Below are 16,371 nucleotides of genomic sequence, written 5' to 3'. Positions count from 1 at the left end.
AGAGACCTGTGAATCTTGTCCAGTTCTCTTAAGTTTTCGTGATTGTGGGCTGGTAGAAGTTCAGCAGCCCTCTGGTTGGTCAGACTCAAGTACAACAAGGACAGTCAGTGCCAAAGCTGTGAGTCCTCCTTCTCAGCCCCGGTCACTGGTGGTTGGGGATCAGGGGTAATTCACTCTGTTTCAGGTTTCTGCTGGCGCACACCCTACCTGACAGCCCCTCTCTCCGACTGCTACAAGGCTTTCGACTCTGATGTCTTAGTTCAAATTGGGGAAAGAGGTCACACAACTCAGTTGCTTGGGGAAGCAAGATTTAAGAGTTTCTTCACCACTTCCTTTCGGTGTCATAAATATTTCAGAATGAAAGGAGTTGCGAGTTGCTTTCTGAAAGATCCTTATAAAATAGCATTCCTAGCCAACTGCCCAATTCAGTAATAATAATGTAAAATGATGCAGGGTAGGGAGATTAGGTACTTTACAAGACCATGCACATTTGTCATTCCAGACTTGTTAGGTTGCCCTTTTGGCTCATTATTTACTGTCCTTTTTCTTTGGTGATTTAGGATTTCATTTGAGGGGTACTTTTATATGTCTTGTTTGCCTTTTTATAAAAACTGTTTACTGTCTTGTTCTGATTTGTTTGGTGGTTTTGCATTTCTTTGGAGTTTGTCCTTGAATACAAGGTCAGAATTGTGAGAACCTTTTTTTTTTTTTTAATTCTCATATAATTGGTTGTGAGAAATAAAGAAAGCTCTGTAGTCCTTTCCTGAGTCACTGGCTGGAAGACAGACCTTCAAAAATTAAGTACTAAATTACCTGGACATAAATGAATTTGACATGTTTTTTTGGAGATCTCTTTCAGAGATACCTGCAAGTGTCCACTTAATCTTTCAAAATTTTGTTTTATTACATCTCAGTTGTTTTTAAGAAACATTTATAAAAGATTTCCTTATACAGCTCAGAGCATGTTGAATATTTTTTCAATAATAGTAATAATAGAGGGCATAATGGTATTTTTTTCTCATCTTTACAAAAACTGTACTTGAAATCTTCAACATTATTTTGCCTGTGTATTTTCTTGCCTTTGACTAAAATTATTTTACTTTCTCATTGTTGGTTTTGTCAAATATATTGTACAGTAAGAGTAAGGGAAGAAGGGAAGTAATCAAACCCAGTGTACCGTCTTCAATATTTCAAGGGCCTCTGGCCTGAGTTTCTTTTTTCTCTTCCTTACTATTTCTTTCTGTCCCATTTTCAGGAGCCGAATTCTTAAACTCAGCTAAAAATTGTGCTGGCAGGAAGGATGAGTGATTTCATATACAGTAGTACAAAGTTGTCTGCAAGTAATTCATTTTATATAATTCTCTTTCAACTACTTTTGTTAGTGTAGTTATAAGTTATTGAGTGCCTACTGTATGTCAAGCACTGGTCTGGGTTACTAAATGCGCTTATTATACTGAGGATACCTGTAATATACCTTCAGCACTATTCGTTGGCTCTACTCTGCAAACTGAAGAGATGAATTAGGTGGTTTGCTCTTGGTCACAAAACGAGTGAGCAGCAACCCGGCACTCAGAACCAGGATTTTTCTGACCTTAAGCCTCATTTCTTTTCATTATGCCAAACGAAGTTCCCTTCTTTCTCCTGTGCTTTCTATCCCCTCTGACACAAACACTCCTTTGTCCTTTTGCATTTCTATTTTGCAGCTCTCTGAAATACTCCATTTTCCATTTTCTAATAGTTTTACAACATTTACTTACATGAATATAAGATAGTGGAAAATACATAATTAAAATTTTGTGAACTTCTGTATAAGAAGCCCCATTTAGACTTATATAAATCTTTTTTTTTTTTATTCTTCTGAATGTGTATTTCTTGTAGGATAGCAACTTTTATTATTTAATATAAGACTTCATCAATAGTTCAGCAGTGAATATTATGACATTTCCTAAATATAGGATATTTTTGATCAAATGAATTTCAAAAATTTGGGAACAATCTTCAGCTAGTTTCTTTAGTGAAAGACTTTGAAGAGACATTGATGTGCTAATGTACCTCTGAAAATTTATAGGGTGTGGATATAGTATAAAATGCTTTCTGTGTAGTTTTTCAAACAAGTATGAATAAAACAATTTATGTAATATACTTGATGATTATATTTGAGGAAAACATAATGGAATTCAAGTTAGGTTGTATTTTTGACTTATCATGCCTGAACACTTAACATTTCAAATAGATTGGTTTATATAGTTTTTGCTCTCTCATCCAAAGAGTTTGTACTAAAAAATTTACAGGTATTTTTTAATATCAACAAAAACATAACCTCAATTTTTAAATAGCCAAAGCACTTGAAAATATAATGTAGAAAAGTAATATTAATAGCCACAAACATGTTAAGAAATGTACAACTTTTTCTATAATTAAAACTGCTAATTTTCAAAAAGTTTTAATTGTGCAACATAGTGTTTAGTAAAGCCTCACACTGTGTACCTTAAACTTACACAATGGTATATATCAATTATATCTCAATAAAGTTGAAAAAATAAAATAACGGAGCTGAAATCTTAAACAAGATTGAGAACTTGCACTCATCTGTGTTTGTCATTGTACATTTTATTCTATTCCAGGGGTCAGCACACTGTCCCATGTACCAAATCCAGCCCAGTGCATATTTTTGTATGACCTGTAAGCTAAAATTTTGCATTTTAAAATAACAAGAGTAATATTTTGTGACCCGTGAAAATTACATGAAATTCACATTTCAGTGTCCACAATTAAAGTTTTTTAAGAACACTAAAAGCACAAAAGTTCTAACATGTAAAATTGTTAGTGATAAGTTATATATAAATAAATATATAATTTAATATTATAAATAATTTATTCACTTACGATTATTTCCTGACCACACATACTAGACAGCGTAAAAGGTATATAGCAATATCCAAGTAGTTTCTCTCATGGAGCATAAAACCTAGTGTGAGATGCTGTCAGTAATTAAATATGTATGAATTTAAGATATTGGATCATAATCGTCAATGTGAGAAACTTAGAACAAAGTAAGATATTGTAAAGTGATAAAGTTTTGGGGAATGGGGACTTTTAGATAAGTGATTCTAGGAAGAGAGCTATACAGGAAGGCCATTTCAGGATGCCTCACGGAGATATATTTCAGGCATTTGGAACAGCAGGTAGAACATCCATCGGAACTAGGCATCTCCCCGGACAGCGGTAAACCCTGTACGACTAGAGGAGAGTGACTGGGAGGTCAGTGGAAATGATGGACTGGGGAGAAGGTGGGGTTCAGATGACATGGATACTTGGAAGACCAGAGAAAGAGTTGAGGCAATCTCTGGTCTCACAATACATTTCTATGTGTCTTTAAAATAAAAGATTGCAAAATGCTAATAGCATACTTACTCAACTAAAATAATTGCTTGTATGTTATATATTAGTTTGAGATAACCTTCACTTTTCCTACTAGCATATGAATACAAAATTTTCTACAGAAAGAAGAGAACCTACAAAACACCACTCGTAGAATTTTTCTATTTTTCCTAACACGTTAGATGCCAGCATTTTTATATTTAAATGGAATATTTTATGTGATCATATTATAGGACTATGTAAATATTCTATTTCTAATCAGACTTTTGCTTTAGTTTTAGCATCCCTTGATGACTCATCAGAAGAAATTGTTACTATAATGAATGGTAAATTCTAACTTCATCATTTTTTCTACATTTATTAGTTGTTATTATATTGTAAGGAAAATCTTGTTCTTTCCTATATTCGGGTATTCATTCATTTATTGATATCAGCATGAACGCATGGATTCGTAGCTGCAACTTTACAGTGCAAGAAAAAATTTCTTTTTTACTTTAACCAAATGATCAAAGTTATGGAGCCAAAGGACATGATATGCCTTTTGATATGATACAATGGGAAGAATATGTCATCCCCTCTCATTTTTTTCTGCCAAAACTTGTATTGTTAGGACATATCATAGAAAATCTCTTAAAAAGACAGAGGAATTGAATTGTTCCAAGTTGTGGGAAACTAAAGAGAAAGGACAACTAAATGCACTGGGTGATCTTAGATTACGTCCTGAGTCTGGGGAAAATAGCTGTCAAGGATATAATTGGAAAAAATGAATGACATTTGAATATGAATTTTGGTTTAGATAATAACATTTATTAATGTTAAAATTTTCTGATTTTGATGCTTGCGTGCAATTGAATATTCATGTTCTTAAGAAATACATACTAAAATATTTAAGGATGAAGAGACAAAATACCTAATACTTCCAAGTAATTCAGGAGGAATGGCAAGGAGCAGGGGAAGGAAATGGGGAGAGAGAGAGGAAGAGGGAGAGGACAAAGTAGGGAAAAGTATAACAAATTGATGAATTTAAATAAAAGGTAGAGTATTTGTTTCCTAGGGATGTTATAACAAAATATTACAAACTACCTGACTTAAAACAACAGAAATTTATTGTCTCACAATTCTGGAGGTCAGAAGTCCAGAGCCAAGGTGTCAGCAGAGCCATGGTACCTCTGAAACTTCTAGGAGAGGATCTTTATCTCTTTCAGCTCCTAGTGGGCCCAGACATTTCTCGGTTTGTGGCAGTATCCAACTTTTACCTCTGTCTTCACATGTCCATCTTCCTTCTGAAAAACTGTACAGTGGACACTTAAATCAGTGAGACGAAATTTATATTGTAAAAAGAACATTTAAAAAAGATATTTAAGAATATCATGTCTTGGAAGAGAAAAAATAATTTTGTAGAACACAAGGCACTAGCCATACCGGCAGCTGTAGCATGATATCATCTTTACTTTGCTAATTTACATCTGCAAAGATCCTGTTTCCAAATAAGGTCATCTTCACAGGTACCAGGGGTTAGGAGTTCAACATTTCTTTAGGGGATGCAATTCAGCCCATAACAGGTTATAGGAGTTCTTTGTATTACTCTCACAACTTTGAGTAAACCTGAAATCATATTCGAATAAAATGTTATCAAAAAGTTTTTGCATATAAAAAGTGGTATTTGTTTATTAAAATGCCCTTAAAACTTTAGTAGTAATGTGTTAGAAAATTGTTACTAAATGAAACAATTATAAGTATGTTCATTGGCAATAAATTGTAACACAAAGAAAAACAATATTTACTTTAGTTGTTCATATGTTATGTGATAGGCAGGAAATATATCATTCCCCTAAAATTTCTATTTTAGGGGAATGATATATTTGAGTTCCATTGTCAATATTACAGGAACATAATTTAGGATAAATTGGAAGTTGGATGGCCTCCCAGTTTGAATAACTAGAGAGGAAATGTGATTTGAGCTCCCAGAAAGAACTAAACAGTCCTCAATTACAGAAAGCATTTGAGAAGTTTTTGTTGATTTTGCATATATAACATTGATTACCTTTGTTTTCCTGATGAAAACTAATCACTGTGTGATTGATTGATTTTCTTGAAGCCAAACTGAAGAACTTGCCTCAGAGTTTGCATTGTAGAAAGATATTTTTTATTGAGCTATTCTTACTGATGTAAGTTTTACTTAATTTGGAATTTCTTCTTTCATTTAGACAAAGGACAGTCACTACTATTAGTATAAGAAATTCGACATATGGTGATTAGGTGTAGGAATGTAAAACTAGGAAGATAGATCACACACACACACACACACACACACTCACACACACACACACACCCCCTTAGGACCTAGGGTGTTCTCAAGCACCAAATATAAATGAGTTCTCTTGAATCGTGAAAAAAATAATTTAGGTCTTCCATCTACTTTCATTCTCAATATCCTTTTTATACATGCAGTTCCTAAACCATGTGTTTTTATAAAGGACACATTCAGTAATTTTAAATTATTATCTAGTCTAAAATCCTCAACTCATCCTGCTTCTCATCCCCTAAAATAAAACAATGATGCACACAGTCAAATGTACACACCAACACATGAGACAAAGTTAATGTTTACTGCTGATGTCCTCATTCTGAGTCATGTATCCAAGGAAACAATGTAATTAATATGTGTACCAGTTCAGGAGTACTTCTGTATGGCTTTTTAATGCATAGCTGAAAAATCATGTAGCGGATGCGTGCTTACATCAGTGGAATGAAATTTGAAATGATAAAAGATCATCTTTAAAAAGATATTTAAGAATATCGTGATTTGGAAGAGAAAATAATATTTAAAAACATATTGTTTTAAATTCTCATATTGAAAACAAACAATGTCAAGAGTGGTATTTTTATTGAATTGAATTATTAGCTCTCACTTCACAAAATAGAGAAAATTCACTTTATATTCCTGAGTGGTTGAAAATATTTCTTTTAAAAATAAGTACAAACACAAAATCTTATAAATGTTACTATTTCCCCTACCCTTGGGCCATTTCCCTTCCTGATGATGTTAACAGGGGTCTTCTGACATTTTGATGAAAAATGTCCTGCTTTGCAAGTCATCAGCACCTTATTTCCAGTGAGATCCATTAACAAGTATAATTGCACATTAACGTCTGAGTTACTCAGACTGAGAATAATAATCGGCTATGAATCTTATCAATGATTTTTTAAAAAAATATAAGTACAATTTCAGAATTCTAATTTAAGAAATACAGCTTCTCCGGGGATCCTTTAAGATTTATGTTGTTTTTGCACGTGGCTCAGCCTGTCTAGGGACAGACAATTGGGGTAATGGAGGCAGAGCACCAGGGCCACCACAGGCGGAGCATGCTTGCCCACTACAGTGGCCAAAGAAAGAAAACCTGTAGGAAGAAGAAGGAAGGAAAGAAAGGGAAAAAGAAAGAAAAAGAGCCTTTGACAAATGTCATTCCCCTGGAAAGAGTGAAGGCAGGAAACATCAGTATGCATGTAGTGATTTTATAATTTCTTCTATATAATCTTGAAAAGTACAAAAACGTAGTTAAAAAGAATTATTATGAATATTGTAAATCGTTGCCTCAACTTTTGATAATTAGTTTAAGTTCAGCATTTGGCCCTTCATTTTAAAATTTATTTTAATAAATCTTGTTAGTACTTAATATGTACAGGGACTGTAGTAAGTGTTGGTTGGGACTATAAAGAGGAATAAGATGTGATCTGTGGTTAGGGATGTTACCAACCAACAGAAAAGTCCAACTCCTAGATAGGGAATGATACCTGATAATTTAGCAGTGCAGACCACTGAGTGATTAATGGGGTAAAATCTCAATGAATGAGTCCAGCTAAAATATCCAGCACCATATTTCACTTTCAGACTTTCTTTGAAAGAACCTCATTACTTCTTAAAGTATAAAATATATTCTCTCCAAGAGCTTTACCTCTCTTAGCACACAGTCGCCTTCCTATTTATTTTCGTTGTGACTGATAATACATGACTCATAATTATATTCACTGTTGCCTTATGCCCAGATGTTTGGCATAGATAAGATTCTATCGAAAGTATGTATGCATTGGAAAAAAAGAATAACTTGATTATCCCTATTAGTACAGAAATCGGTAATGACACCGTGTAGTTCTGTGTCTTAATTGAGTCTTTAATAATTGATACTTGGGTAGTTATGCAAAATCTTATTCTTGTGTTTGGAGACTAAAGGAAAGGAATTATTAGCAAAGTCTACTTAAGAACATTGCTTCAAGTAATTTCTTTTCAAATTCTGAATACCTGAAACAAAATTAAATGCACTAAGAAGATAACTTGAAGTCTTTAGGACCTTAAAATTTACTTGCTTTCCTTAGGTAAGTGAAAATCTGAAATATGTAACTTAGTCTATTCAAATAAAGGAGTATCTTTATATAGCTATAGAAAATGTAATGTGGTAAATTCTAGATAGTGAGGTTAAGTGACATAGTGTATTTTGTGGGCAAATATTAAGATATGGAATATAATACCACTTTGACCTACATTTTGGTTTGTTTATACAATATATTTAGAGAAGTCCTTTTGAAAACCTGAGCAGACTTGCTAAGGTATAGGAAAGCTACATTATGTATGTATGTATGTATGTATGTATGTATGTATATGTATATAACATAAATGAAAGGCAAATCCCCATATTTTAATATATATAATATATGAATGTAACATATTTTTATGTAAAGTTAGGAATGTGGATATTAGATGAACTATATAAACTACATTCACATTGCAATAGACTCATATTCATTAAAAAGAATAGAGGGAAACTTTCATTTGGTCTGAATTTAATGACATGGTATTGGTAGGTCTATGGGAAATCTTGGACAATGGGAACATATTGAAGTCATGCCCTTAGAGAAAAGATGTAAATTATGCATGATAAATTTTGTGGAGCTTATTAAAAATGTAGAGCAATGGTGACAATTTAGGTGACTATTTTTTTTAAAGAGCAAAAAGCACATCTATCATTGTATTTAAGCTGAGACGGGCAAAGGATGGAGCAGGCGTGCTCAGAGATGCTTGATAGAGGGCCTTTTGAAGGTAGAAGATGCATGATAGCCATATTTAATATACTCCATCCATTAATGTCTATAGATTATGCTTTTTCTTAGAAAACAGTTTATGGTAAGAGAAAAACCAACCAGAAGCAGTTAGCCCAAGCCTTTTATTAAAACACAGTATAAGACTAGCTCTCAGAGGAGTTTTTGTGTAGATCAAAGACCTTAACGATTTCATAGGATTGTTTGAGGACAATCAGTTACGACTCATATAAGCGTTTGCCATCGAGAGTTTCTGAAGACATGGTGACACTTCTGTCGTCTTAGAAACAAAACAGCTATAGAAGCAGCCAGACAGATGCGTGGATGGTTTACTAGCCATGGATTGCATATTTTGGGTTTAGCAAAAGTGCTGGGGAGAAGTCGTTGCGACTCAGGTCTTGCAAGGGTCAACTGAACATTTTTAGACTGTCAGAGCTTCTTATAAAATATTTAATATTTTGGTCTTAAAAACAATTCCAATTTTCTACATGATTCTACAGGGTTGTAATTCATGTAAACTTTTCTTGATCTATTTTCTGACTAAGACAGAACTTAAAGTTTTTATCTGCTTTCTATGTTAACAGTATACATAATGTTATATTTATTCTTTTTTACTTATAGGCTGGAGCCAATGTCCTTCTTCAGGATGTTAACGGAAATACACCATTGGATTATGCTGTAGAAGGGACAGAATCAAGCTCTATCTTACTGACCTATCTGGATGAAAATGGTAAGCTGAACTTTGAAAAACTGTGGAAAGATAGATGAAGAACTAGAGAGGTAGAATTATAAGTGAATTTATTCCTTAACTGTACTTATATGATTTCATATTGATGTGGTTTCACCAGATTGCATAAAATGAGGTATTTTACTATTCCACATTTCACTCTCCTACTGAAATGTATTGTTGCTTTAGTCAATGCAGTTTTGCAAGCCAGCAAAAATCTAGAAACCAACAATGAAAGGACATTTTAACAACCATCTAAAGTCCATAATTAGTGGGACTGGGCTTGTAATTATAATATGTCCTCCACTGGGAGAGGAAGGGAAGTGAACCAACACAATTGAATTTTGAGTTAATAAGAGCGAGGTCATCTGAAGTGTATTCTCTTAGCAGCTGATGGTCCCCTTAAAGACTAAGGGTAAGTAAGTGAGGCCTTAAGTCAAGGGCAATTTGCATGGTCATCCCAGTATCCTCTTTTGCTGACACTTGGAAATAGAAATGTTGTCAGAAGAATGCCCCATGACCACGGTGCTAGCCTGAAAAGATGAGGCTGAGGCCCCAAATGTATGTAGTAACAAAGAACGTTTAATTGCACAGACCCAGCATATAATTTCATGGGTAAGTTCAGCATTGGCAAAGTGAGATGTATTTGACACCTTGAGACTGATGAGGTATTAAACTAAAGAAGTATGCCCCTTCTTCTTTTTCTTTGTTTAGGTATAAATAACAACAATGAAATTTCAGTTCCTTCAAATATGATCTATTGTCAGAGAAAAAGCTGAAAAATTTTAAGAGCCACACCTTGCTTGTGACTCTATCTTTCTTGTCTTTAAGAAAAGCCCGCACATCTGCCTCTTTGTTCCCTGTGCTCTTTGCCTCCTCCAGATTGCTTGAATCAAAAGGTTTATTCTGAGGATGGCTTAGAATAATAATAATTAGTACTTAGCAGCCATGAGTTCCTAAGAAAATAGTGTCATTAATTCTGAAAGCAAGGTAAGTACTGTTATTTTCATTAGAGAAAATGTGAGCTGAGCTGTGCTCCTGAAGGTCACCGAGTCATGGCTTGGGTGGCAGAAGCCACAGGGGGTGCAGGCTGTGAGGTCATTTTCTCTACATCTCTCTCACTCCTTGTACCCGGTCCTTTGTGAGGGATCATGTGCTTTCCTCACATTTTGTCACCTGTGAGACAGATCCCATTAGTTCTAAAAGAATGAGCTTAAAGTTATGCACATTCTGCTGTTGGGAGGTTTACTATTTGGACATCTGCAAAACTTGACTTATAAGCTGCTTGATTCTGAATGCGCATGAAGAACTTGACTGTCTTATTTAGCTGTGCCAGTTCTATAAGATGGTTCCTTGCTCTGCTTACTATTCTAAATTTCTAATAGGCTTCATGATAATTATTTCTCTTAGGAAACTAAAATTAAGTATACTTATTTGCAAAAGAATTAACATTACTTACAAGTCTTTTCAACTCACTAAATGATTTTGTTTGCTAAGAAATTGTAGTATTTGGAAAAGCAGTATTATCTTTCCTGCATAAATAAAAATAAATATATTCCTTTGAGAGGTTCCTTTAAAAAATGATAGAGGAAAAAAAATGCGAGGAAGGTACTGACTCTGAATGGTTAGGAGAAAATCTGTCACGGCGATGGCTGTCACAGTCAGTTTGTAAAATACATGTTTGCTGGAACAAATTCAATGTAATAGCTCTTAAATTTTTAATTTTGTTTTCCATTTGTCACTGCTGTTGCGCTGGCCTTTGCCTTCCTAGCCATCTGCCCCTCCCTCACCTCATTCACAGTCCGGTTCCGTTTCTGCCAGCGTCCCTCCTACTTATCTGTTTCAGCTGCCACAGTTTCACTAAATACTGTCTAATTCCATTTATTCTCTGGTCCCCTTGTTGGAGCACTTTTAGAGCTATCTGCTGTGACAGTGTGCACCATTGTCCTTAGAAATACCCAATATTCCAAGGTGCTATTTTTATTGTTATTTGACGACAAGCGTTTCAGCATTGCATTCTCATAACTAGTTGGTTGCAATCCTTGGATTTTCACTCTCTATCGTACAGTTTCACATCAGAATAGTTATCATACTGTCACATCAGGACACATGTAGCGAGAGGCATGTGAGGCTGGGAGCAAGTTGATTACATGGAAAAAGACTGGTCACAAGTTTTAATTTTACTGTCACCACCGACATACACTGTACACCCGCACATAGCAATTAACCTTGGCTCACCGCCTGAGCTTTCCAGGCTGGAAAACAAGACAACCACGGAGGGCTGATTGAGCATTTGATGCATGTTAGATCTCCAGTGCAAGGCACACCAGCTGGCATTCACGGAAAGCAATTGATTATAAAATGAGCCAGCAAGGAAAGAAGGCGCTGCAGGGAGAGCCCGAGGTAGCCCAGGGCAGAGGCTTACCATGGAGAGAAGGGAAATAAATAAATCAATATACATATTTAAGAAATATATGTATTTATTAAATATTTACATTTAAAAGTCCATGGAAAATAAATAAAATAAAAACTTTGATCACACCGTATCATTTTCACTAATCATTCTCCCTCATTTCAGATCTATCCTTTTAGGAATGCTCACATTTATTCTCCTGAGTTCCTAATCTCCTCTTCTGGCCACTGAAGTTCAGCTTCTGCACACACCCCTGCCCCCATCCACTGGAAAGGTCCCTGCAGTGAGTGCCGTTGTCCTCTTTGGTCCTCTATTTCCTCATTTCTCTCTGACGTTTGCTGACTTTGATCATAATGTTATGAGAACTCTCTCACCTGCAATGATCTTTCCATAGTTTTCCTCCCTTCTTTTTTAGTTTCCTTTGGATGCTTGTACATCCGATGCCAAAATGTCGGTGGCTCCTGGGGCTTTGTCTTTAGGTGTCTTCTTTTATCACTCCAGACTATCCTGGCTTATCTCACCCTGTTCCTTATGTTGTCACCACCTGCCTGTTCCCAAAAATATTCCTGCAGCTGAGATATCTTTCAAAATATTCAGCCTTGTATGTATAATGTTATTAAGTATTTCAACTTGGAATAAAAGACAATTTGTTATAACATGTCCAATATGGAATTTATTGTGCTTTCATAGTCCATCTAGATTTAATTTTACCATTATAGCCAGGAACCCAAGTATCTGAACATCACTTGCCTTCTCCTAAATTCCTCACATCAAATTGTCATCAAGTCTCACAGATTCTGCTTCCTTGACATTTCTCTGATATGTTCACATCCCTCACTGATTATGCTATCACTACTTTAGTCAAAACCCTGGACTTGCTGTTTTGGAACAGCCTTGGAAACTGGTCTCCTTGCCTCCAGCCTTAGCCTTCCCTGTTTATTTTTCAGGGGATGCACAGATTAATCAGTCCACAAATGACCTGTGTATTTCTTCTACTTAATAAAGTTTCATTTGAAAAGCCATCTCTACACCAATCTTTTCAGAATCACCCAGTGTTAGGGTGACAGTGCCTCCCAACTTGACTGGGACAGTCCATGTTATACCTATGGTCAGGGTTGGAGGAAGGGAGTAAGTAGAGGGTTACAGCACCTTTTTGGCTTGAACATGTTTATTTCTCTTTGCTAGAACCATCTTTCTTTCGAGGGAGGGGAGGGAGGGGGAGGTGGTGGAGGAGGGAGGAAGGAGGAAAGAAGGAAGGGAAGGGGAGGAGGAAGACGAACTTCCTTCATTACGGGGGACTGAGGTCTGTTCTCCGTTTTTCCTTTCCTTCTTTCTGTCCTGATTTCTTTTTATTTGAGTTTCGTTGTTTCGTTTCTTCCTTCTCTCTCTTCCTTCCTTCTTCTCTCTCTCTTCCTTCTTCCTTCCTTTTTTTTTTCTTTCTTTTAGAATCAACCTTTTTTTTATTTGCCTGCTCAACTCTTTTGCTTCTTTCAAGTCTTAGATCTCTTAGGAAGCTTACTGTGAGACAAAAGTTGGAGTTAGATGAACTTCTAGGCACTAAGAAAATCTTATGCTAAAGTCATGGGATGGGTCATTTCATAGTTAGAATAATGATAAAATTATCTGTAATAGCAGCACAGAGTAACTTCAATACAGAATGGATAGTAAAGGAAAAGTTCAGTTGTTATAAAAACAATACTAAGCAGGACAGTTAAAGAAAGTTAACGTAGGGTTCAGATTGACTTGCGGTGTTAATGTGGTTTCAGTTTTGCACAGGCATCTTTCGATATTACCAAATGTGACCAGGCAGTAGTAATTAGTATTACATGTAATAACTTGTGAATTTCAGGTAAGTGATTTTGTTTCTTATTTCCTAGATTAAAACAATTACCAAGTTCCTGTAAAAATAATCAATGTAAGCAGAATTTTTTAATTTTTTTCATAAAATAGTATGAAAATAAATGTAGTTTCTTTAAAAAAAAAAAGAGAGAGAGAGAGTGAATTGGGTCATTATCCATTATAAAATAGACTTACTATGACCATCTTGGTTGTTGTTTTCCCAGGACAGCTTAAGAAATTTGACCAAGAAGAGAGGGAATTTCCATTCTGTTGTATTACTAAAAATAAACTTGTGCTTTTTTCCTAACATATAATAAAAATCTAAAAATCACACTTATATGGTCTCATATTTGATTCAAAATTAAATTTTAAAATAATAGAATATAATGTCATAATATTCTCCTCTGGTATCTACACAACAGTGACCAGAAATAGATTATTTTCCCATATATTTTACTTTAAATGAGTCTGAAACGAGTGATATCTAAGCTTTATTTTAATTTGTCTTTCATCTTTGACCCCTATTCTTTCTTATTACTTAATTTAATTACATGTTTAAATAATTTGCATGTTTAAACATATCTAAAAGATAAATATCACTTCAGTAAACAGTGTCACATGATAAAAGTACACAGAGCAATGTAAGCTTAGAGCAGGGTAACCATCAGTTTCTTCTGCTACTTTAACATGCAACATTGAACACGGACATCTGAGAAATATTTTCCAAAATTAACTCACGTCAAGTTCCACGATAGTTAAAATAAGAGTAGAGTGGCAGTTTTAGTTGGTTCTTAACAAACCTGAAATGTGCCTATTAGGAATATTTAAAAAAATTCTTCTGAAATCACATGATGATTGGGAAGCCGAAGTATGATTAATAGTGTTCCTCTTTCATGTTTCTTCAAAAATGGGTTTGCTTTGAACAGAAAGCATTTGAAACAAGCTACATTATTCAAATACTGCATTTTGCTTTATTTTGTTTGGGTCTTCTCTGCCTTCTTAATGCAAAGAAAGATACTTCTAAATGAACGCCATGTATTTCGTGTACCAGAAGGCTGACAGATGTTGATAACTCACTTTTACCGAATGCTTACGGGAAGCTAAATACTGTTTTATATGCTTCACTTGTTTCAAATACATTCTCATAACAATTAGTATAGCAAGAACTATCAGCTCTATTTTGAAGATGGAGAAACTGAGGCAGAAGACCTGCCCCCATTGGCACAAATAGTAAGTGTGCAAAACACAGCACTAAAACCTGACTTCTGAGTACCTATGCTCGTGTTCATTCAGGCTCAGAGAATGAGCTATGCCTTGAGGCAGATGTGGTGTCCTCTAAGGGAAAATGGCAAATCAATCAGGTAAGAGATAAAAACGGCTTAGAAGAGTAGCTAGTTCATAGCAAACACTTGCTGAGAGATGTCGTTGTCGCCATCATCATCATCATTGTCGTCATCATCACTATCACTTGAAATAAGGTGAATTATTTCTCCTTAGTAAAAACCTGTTAATCCCAGGATCCAATGCTAGGAACAGAGGATGTATAAATGAAGGTATACAAGCTGCCATGGAGATTGCACTATCATGGAAGCTGAGGTTAAAACCAGTGCTGAATTGAGATATAAATAGGAAATGAACAGACCTGAGCCTTTGATACATAAATCGCCCACCTCCGTTAAGTTTGACTCTCAGTTCTTCACTCAATTTTAGTTTATTTCTCCCTTTTTTAACATTAATAGTCATGTGTGGTCAATTGGAGTATCCTTTTTAAAGAATTTGTTATGAAAATATTTTAGATGTACAGTAATGTTACAATGGTAGTACAGAGTTTCCATATGCCCTTCTCCCAACATTGACAGTTTACATAGCCATGGTACAGTTATCCAAACTAAGAAGTTAACATTGGCACAGTATGATTAACTAAATTACAGACTTTATTCCAATTCTTCTAGTTTTTCAGCAGAAGTCTTTTTTTTTTTTTTTTTTTTTTTTTCCTATTACAGGTTACTATATTGCTTTTAGGAGCAACAGTTTTGTCAGAAAATCATAAAGAACAACAGCTTTATAGCTATAACTTCTTTCAATTCAATTTAAATACTTAAAATACTTTGGGTTATATGTATTGATTTATACTAAAGCAGATAGATATCCATTGAGAATCTGCCATGTATAAGGCATCATATCACGTCTCTGGGATATAATGAGAGGAGAATTATTCAAGACCATACTCTAGCTAGAAATAGAATGCCTTCAAGAGAATATAATTATAGTGCTTTGGAGTGAAAATTCAAAGTGGAAGTGGAGCTTCAAAGAGGAACACATTGAAAAGAATATAAGATAAAACTAAATGTTCACTCCAACAGCTGAGAAGCATCTCTACGTTCTGTTTGAAAGGCTCTTTTCCCCCTAGGAGTGGATCTGACCTCACTGCACCAGATGAAGCTTCAGAGACCAATGAGTATGTTAACAGATGTCAAACACTTTTTATCATGTGGAGGAAATGTTAACGAGAAAAATGATGAAGGAGTAACACTGGTAAGTTAATATACTTGACTCTGAAATAGTACTCAGATGGAGAACTTAAGTGTATTTCTAAAACACAGAAGTAGATATAATTAACTTTTAAATAATGCCTATTTCTGATCATAAAAGTAACATTTATTGCAGAAATTTTAGAAACCGTATAACTATGCAGAGGAAAATGCAAGTCATTTATGCCACCATCCAGAGGAAACCAGTGTTTTATACATTGATATATTTTCTTTCCATTTTCTCACTTATGTACATTTTTTCCTATAAATTTAGAAGTTTTTTTATGCATCCTTTTGTCAATGTGATTTTTGAGATGGAACTTATAGAAGAATGTTTTCATTTTAATTTTAAGCAAAAAAAACATCTATAGATTAGTCTGGTGAAT

General features: G+C 34.7%; 1 protein-coding gene across 6 annotated transcripts in view; it reads left to right on the top strand.

Annotated features, from left to right (window-relative positions):
- Positions 1–16,371, top strand: part of MYO16 (myosin XVI) — a 499,709-nt gene that overhangs the window by 176,249 nt on the left and 307,089 nt on the right. For all 6 annotated transcript variants that reach the window (XM_016145252.2, XM_016145250.2, XM_016145255.2 and 3 more), the window contains 2 exons: positions 9,097–9,205; positions 15,865–15,989. In XM_016145252.2, coding sequence (XP_016000738.2) covers positions 9,097–9,205; positions 15,865–15,989 — 234 coding nt within the window. The remainder of the gene's footprint in view (positions 1–9,096; positions 9,206–15,864; positions 15,990–16,371) is intronic.

Source organism: Rousettus aegyptiacus, unplaced genomic scaffold (genome assembly GCF_014176215.1).
Source record: "Rousettus aegyptiacus isolate mRouAeg1 unplaced genomic scaffold, mRouAeg1.p scaffold_m13_p_11, whole genome shotgun sequence".
NCBI lineage: Eukaryota > Metazoa > Chordata > Mammalia > Chiroptera > Pteropodidae > Rousettus > Rousettus aegyptiacus.
The sequence above is the reverse complement of the archived record's forward strand: the minus strand, read 5'-3'. Positions and strand labels throughout refer to the sequence as shown.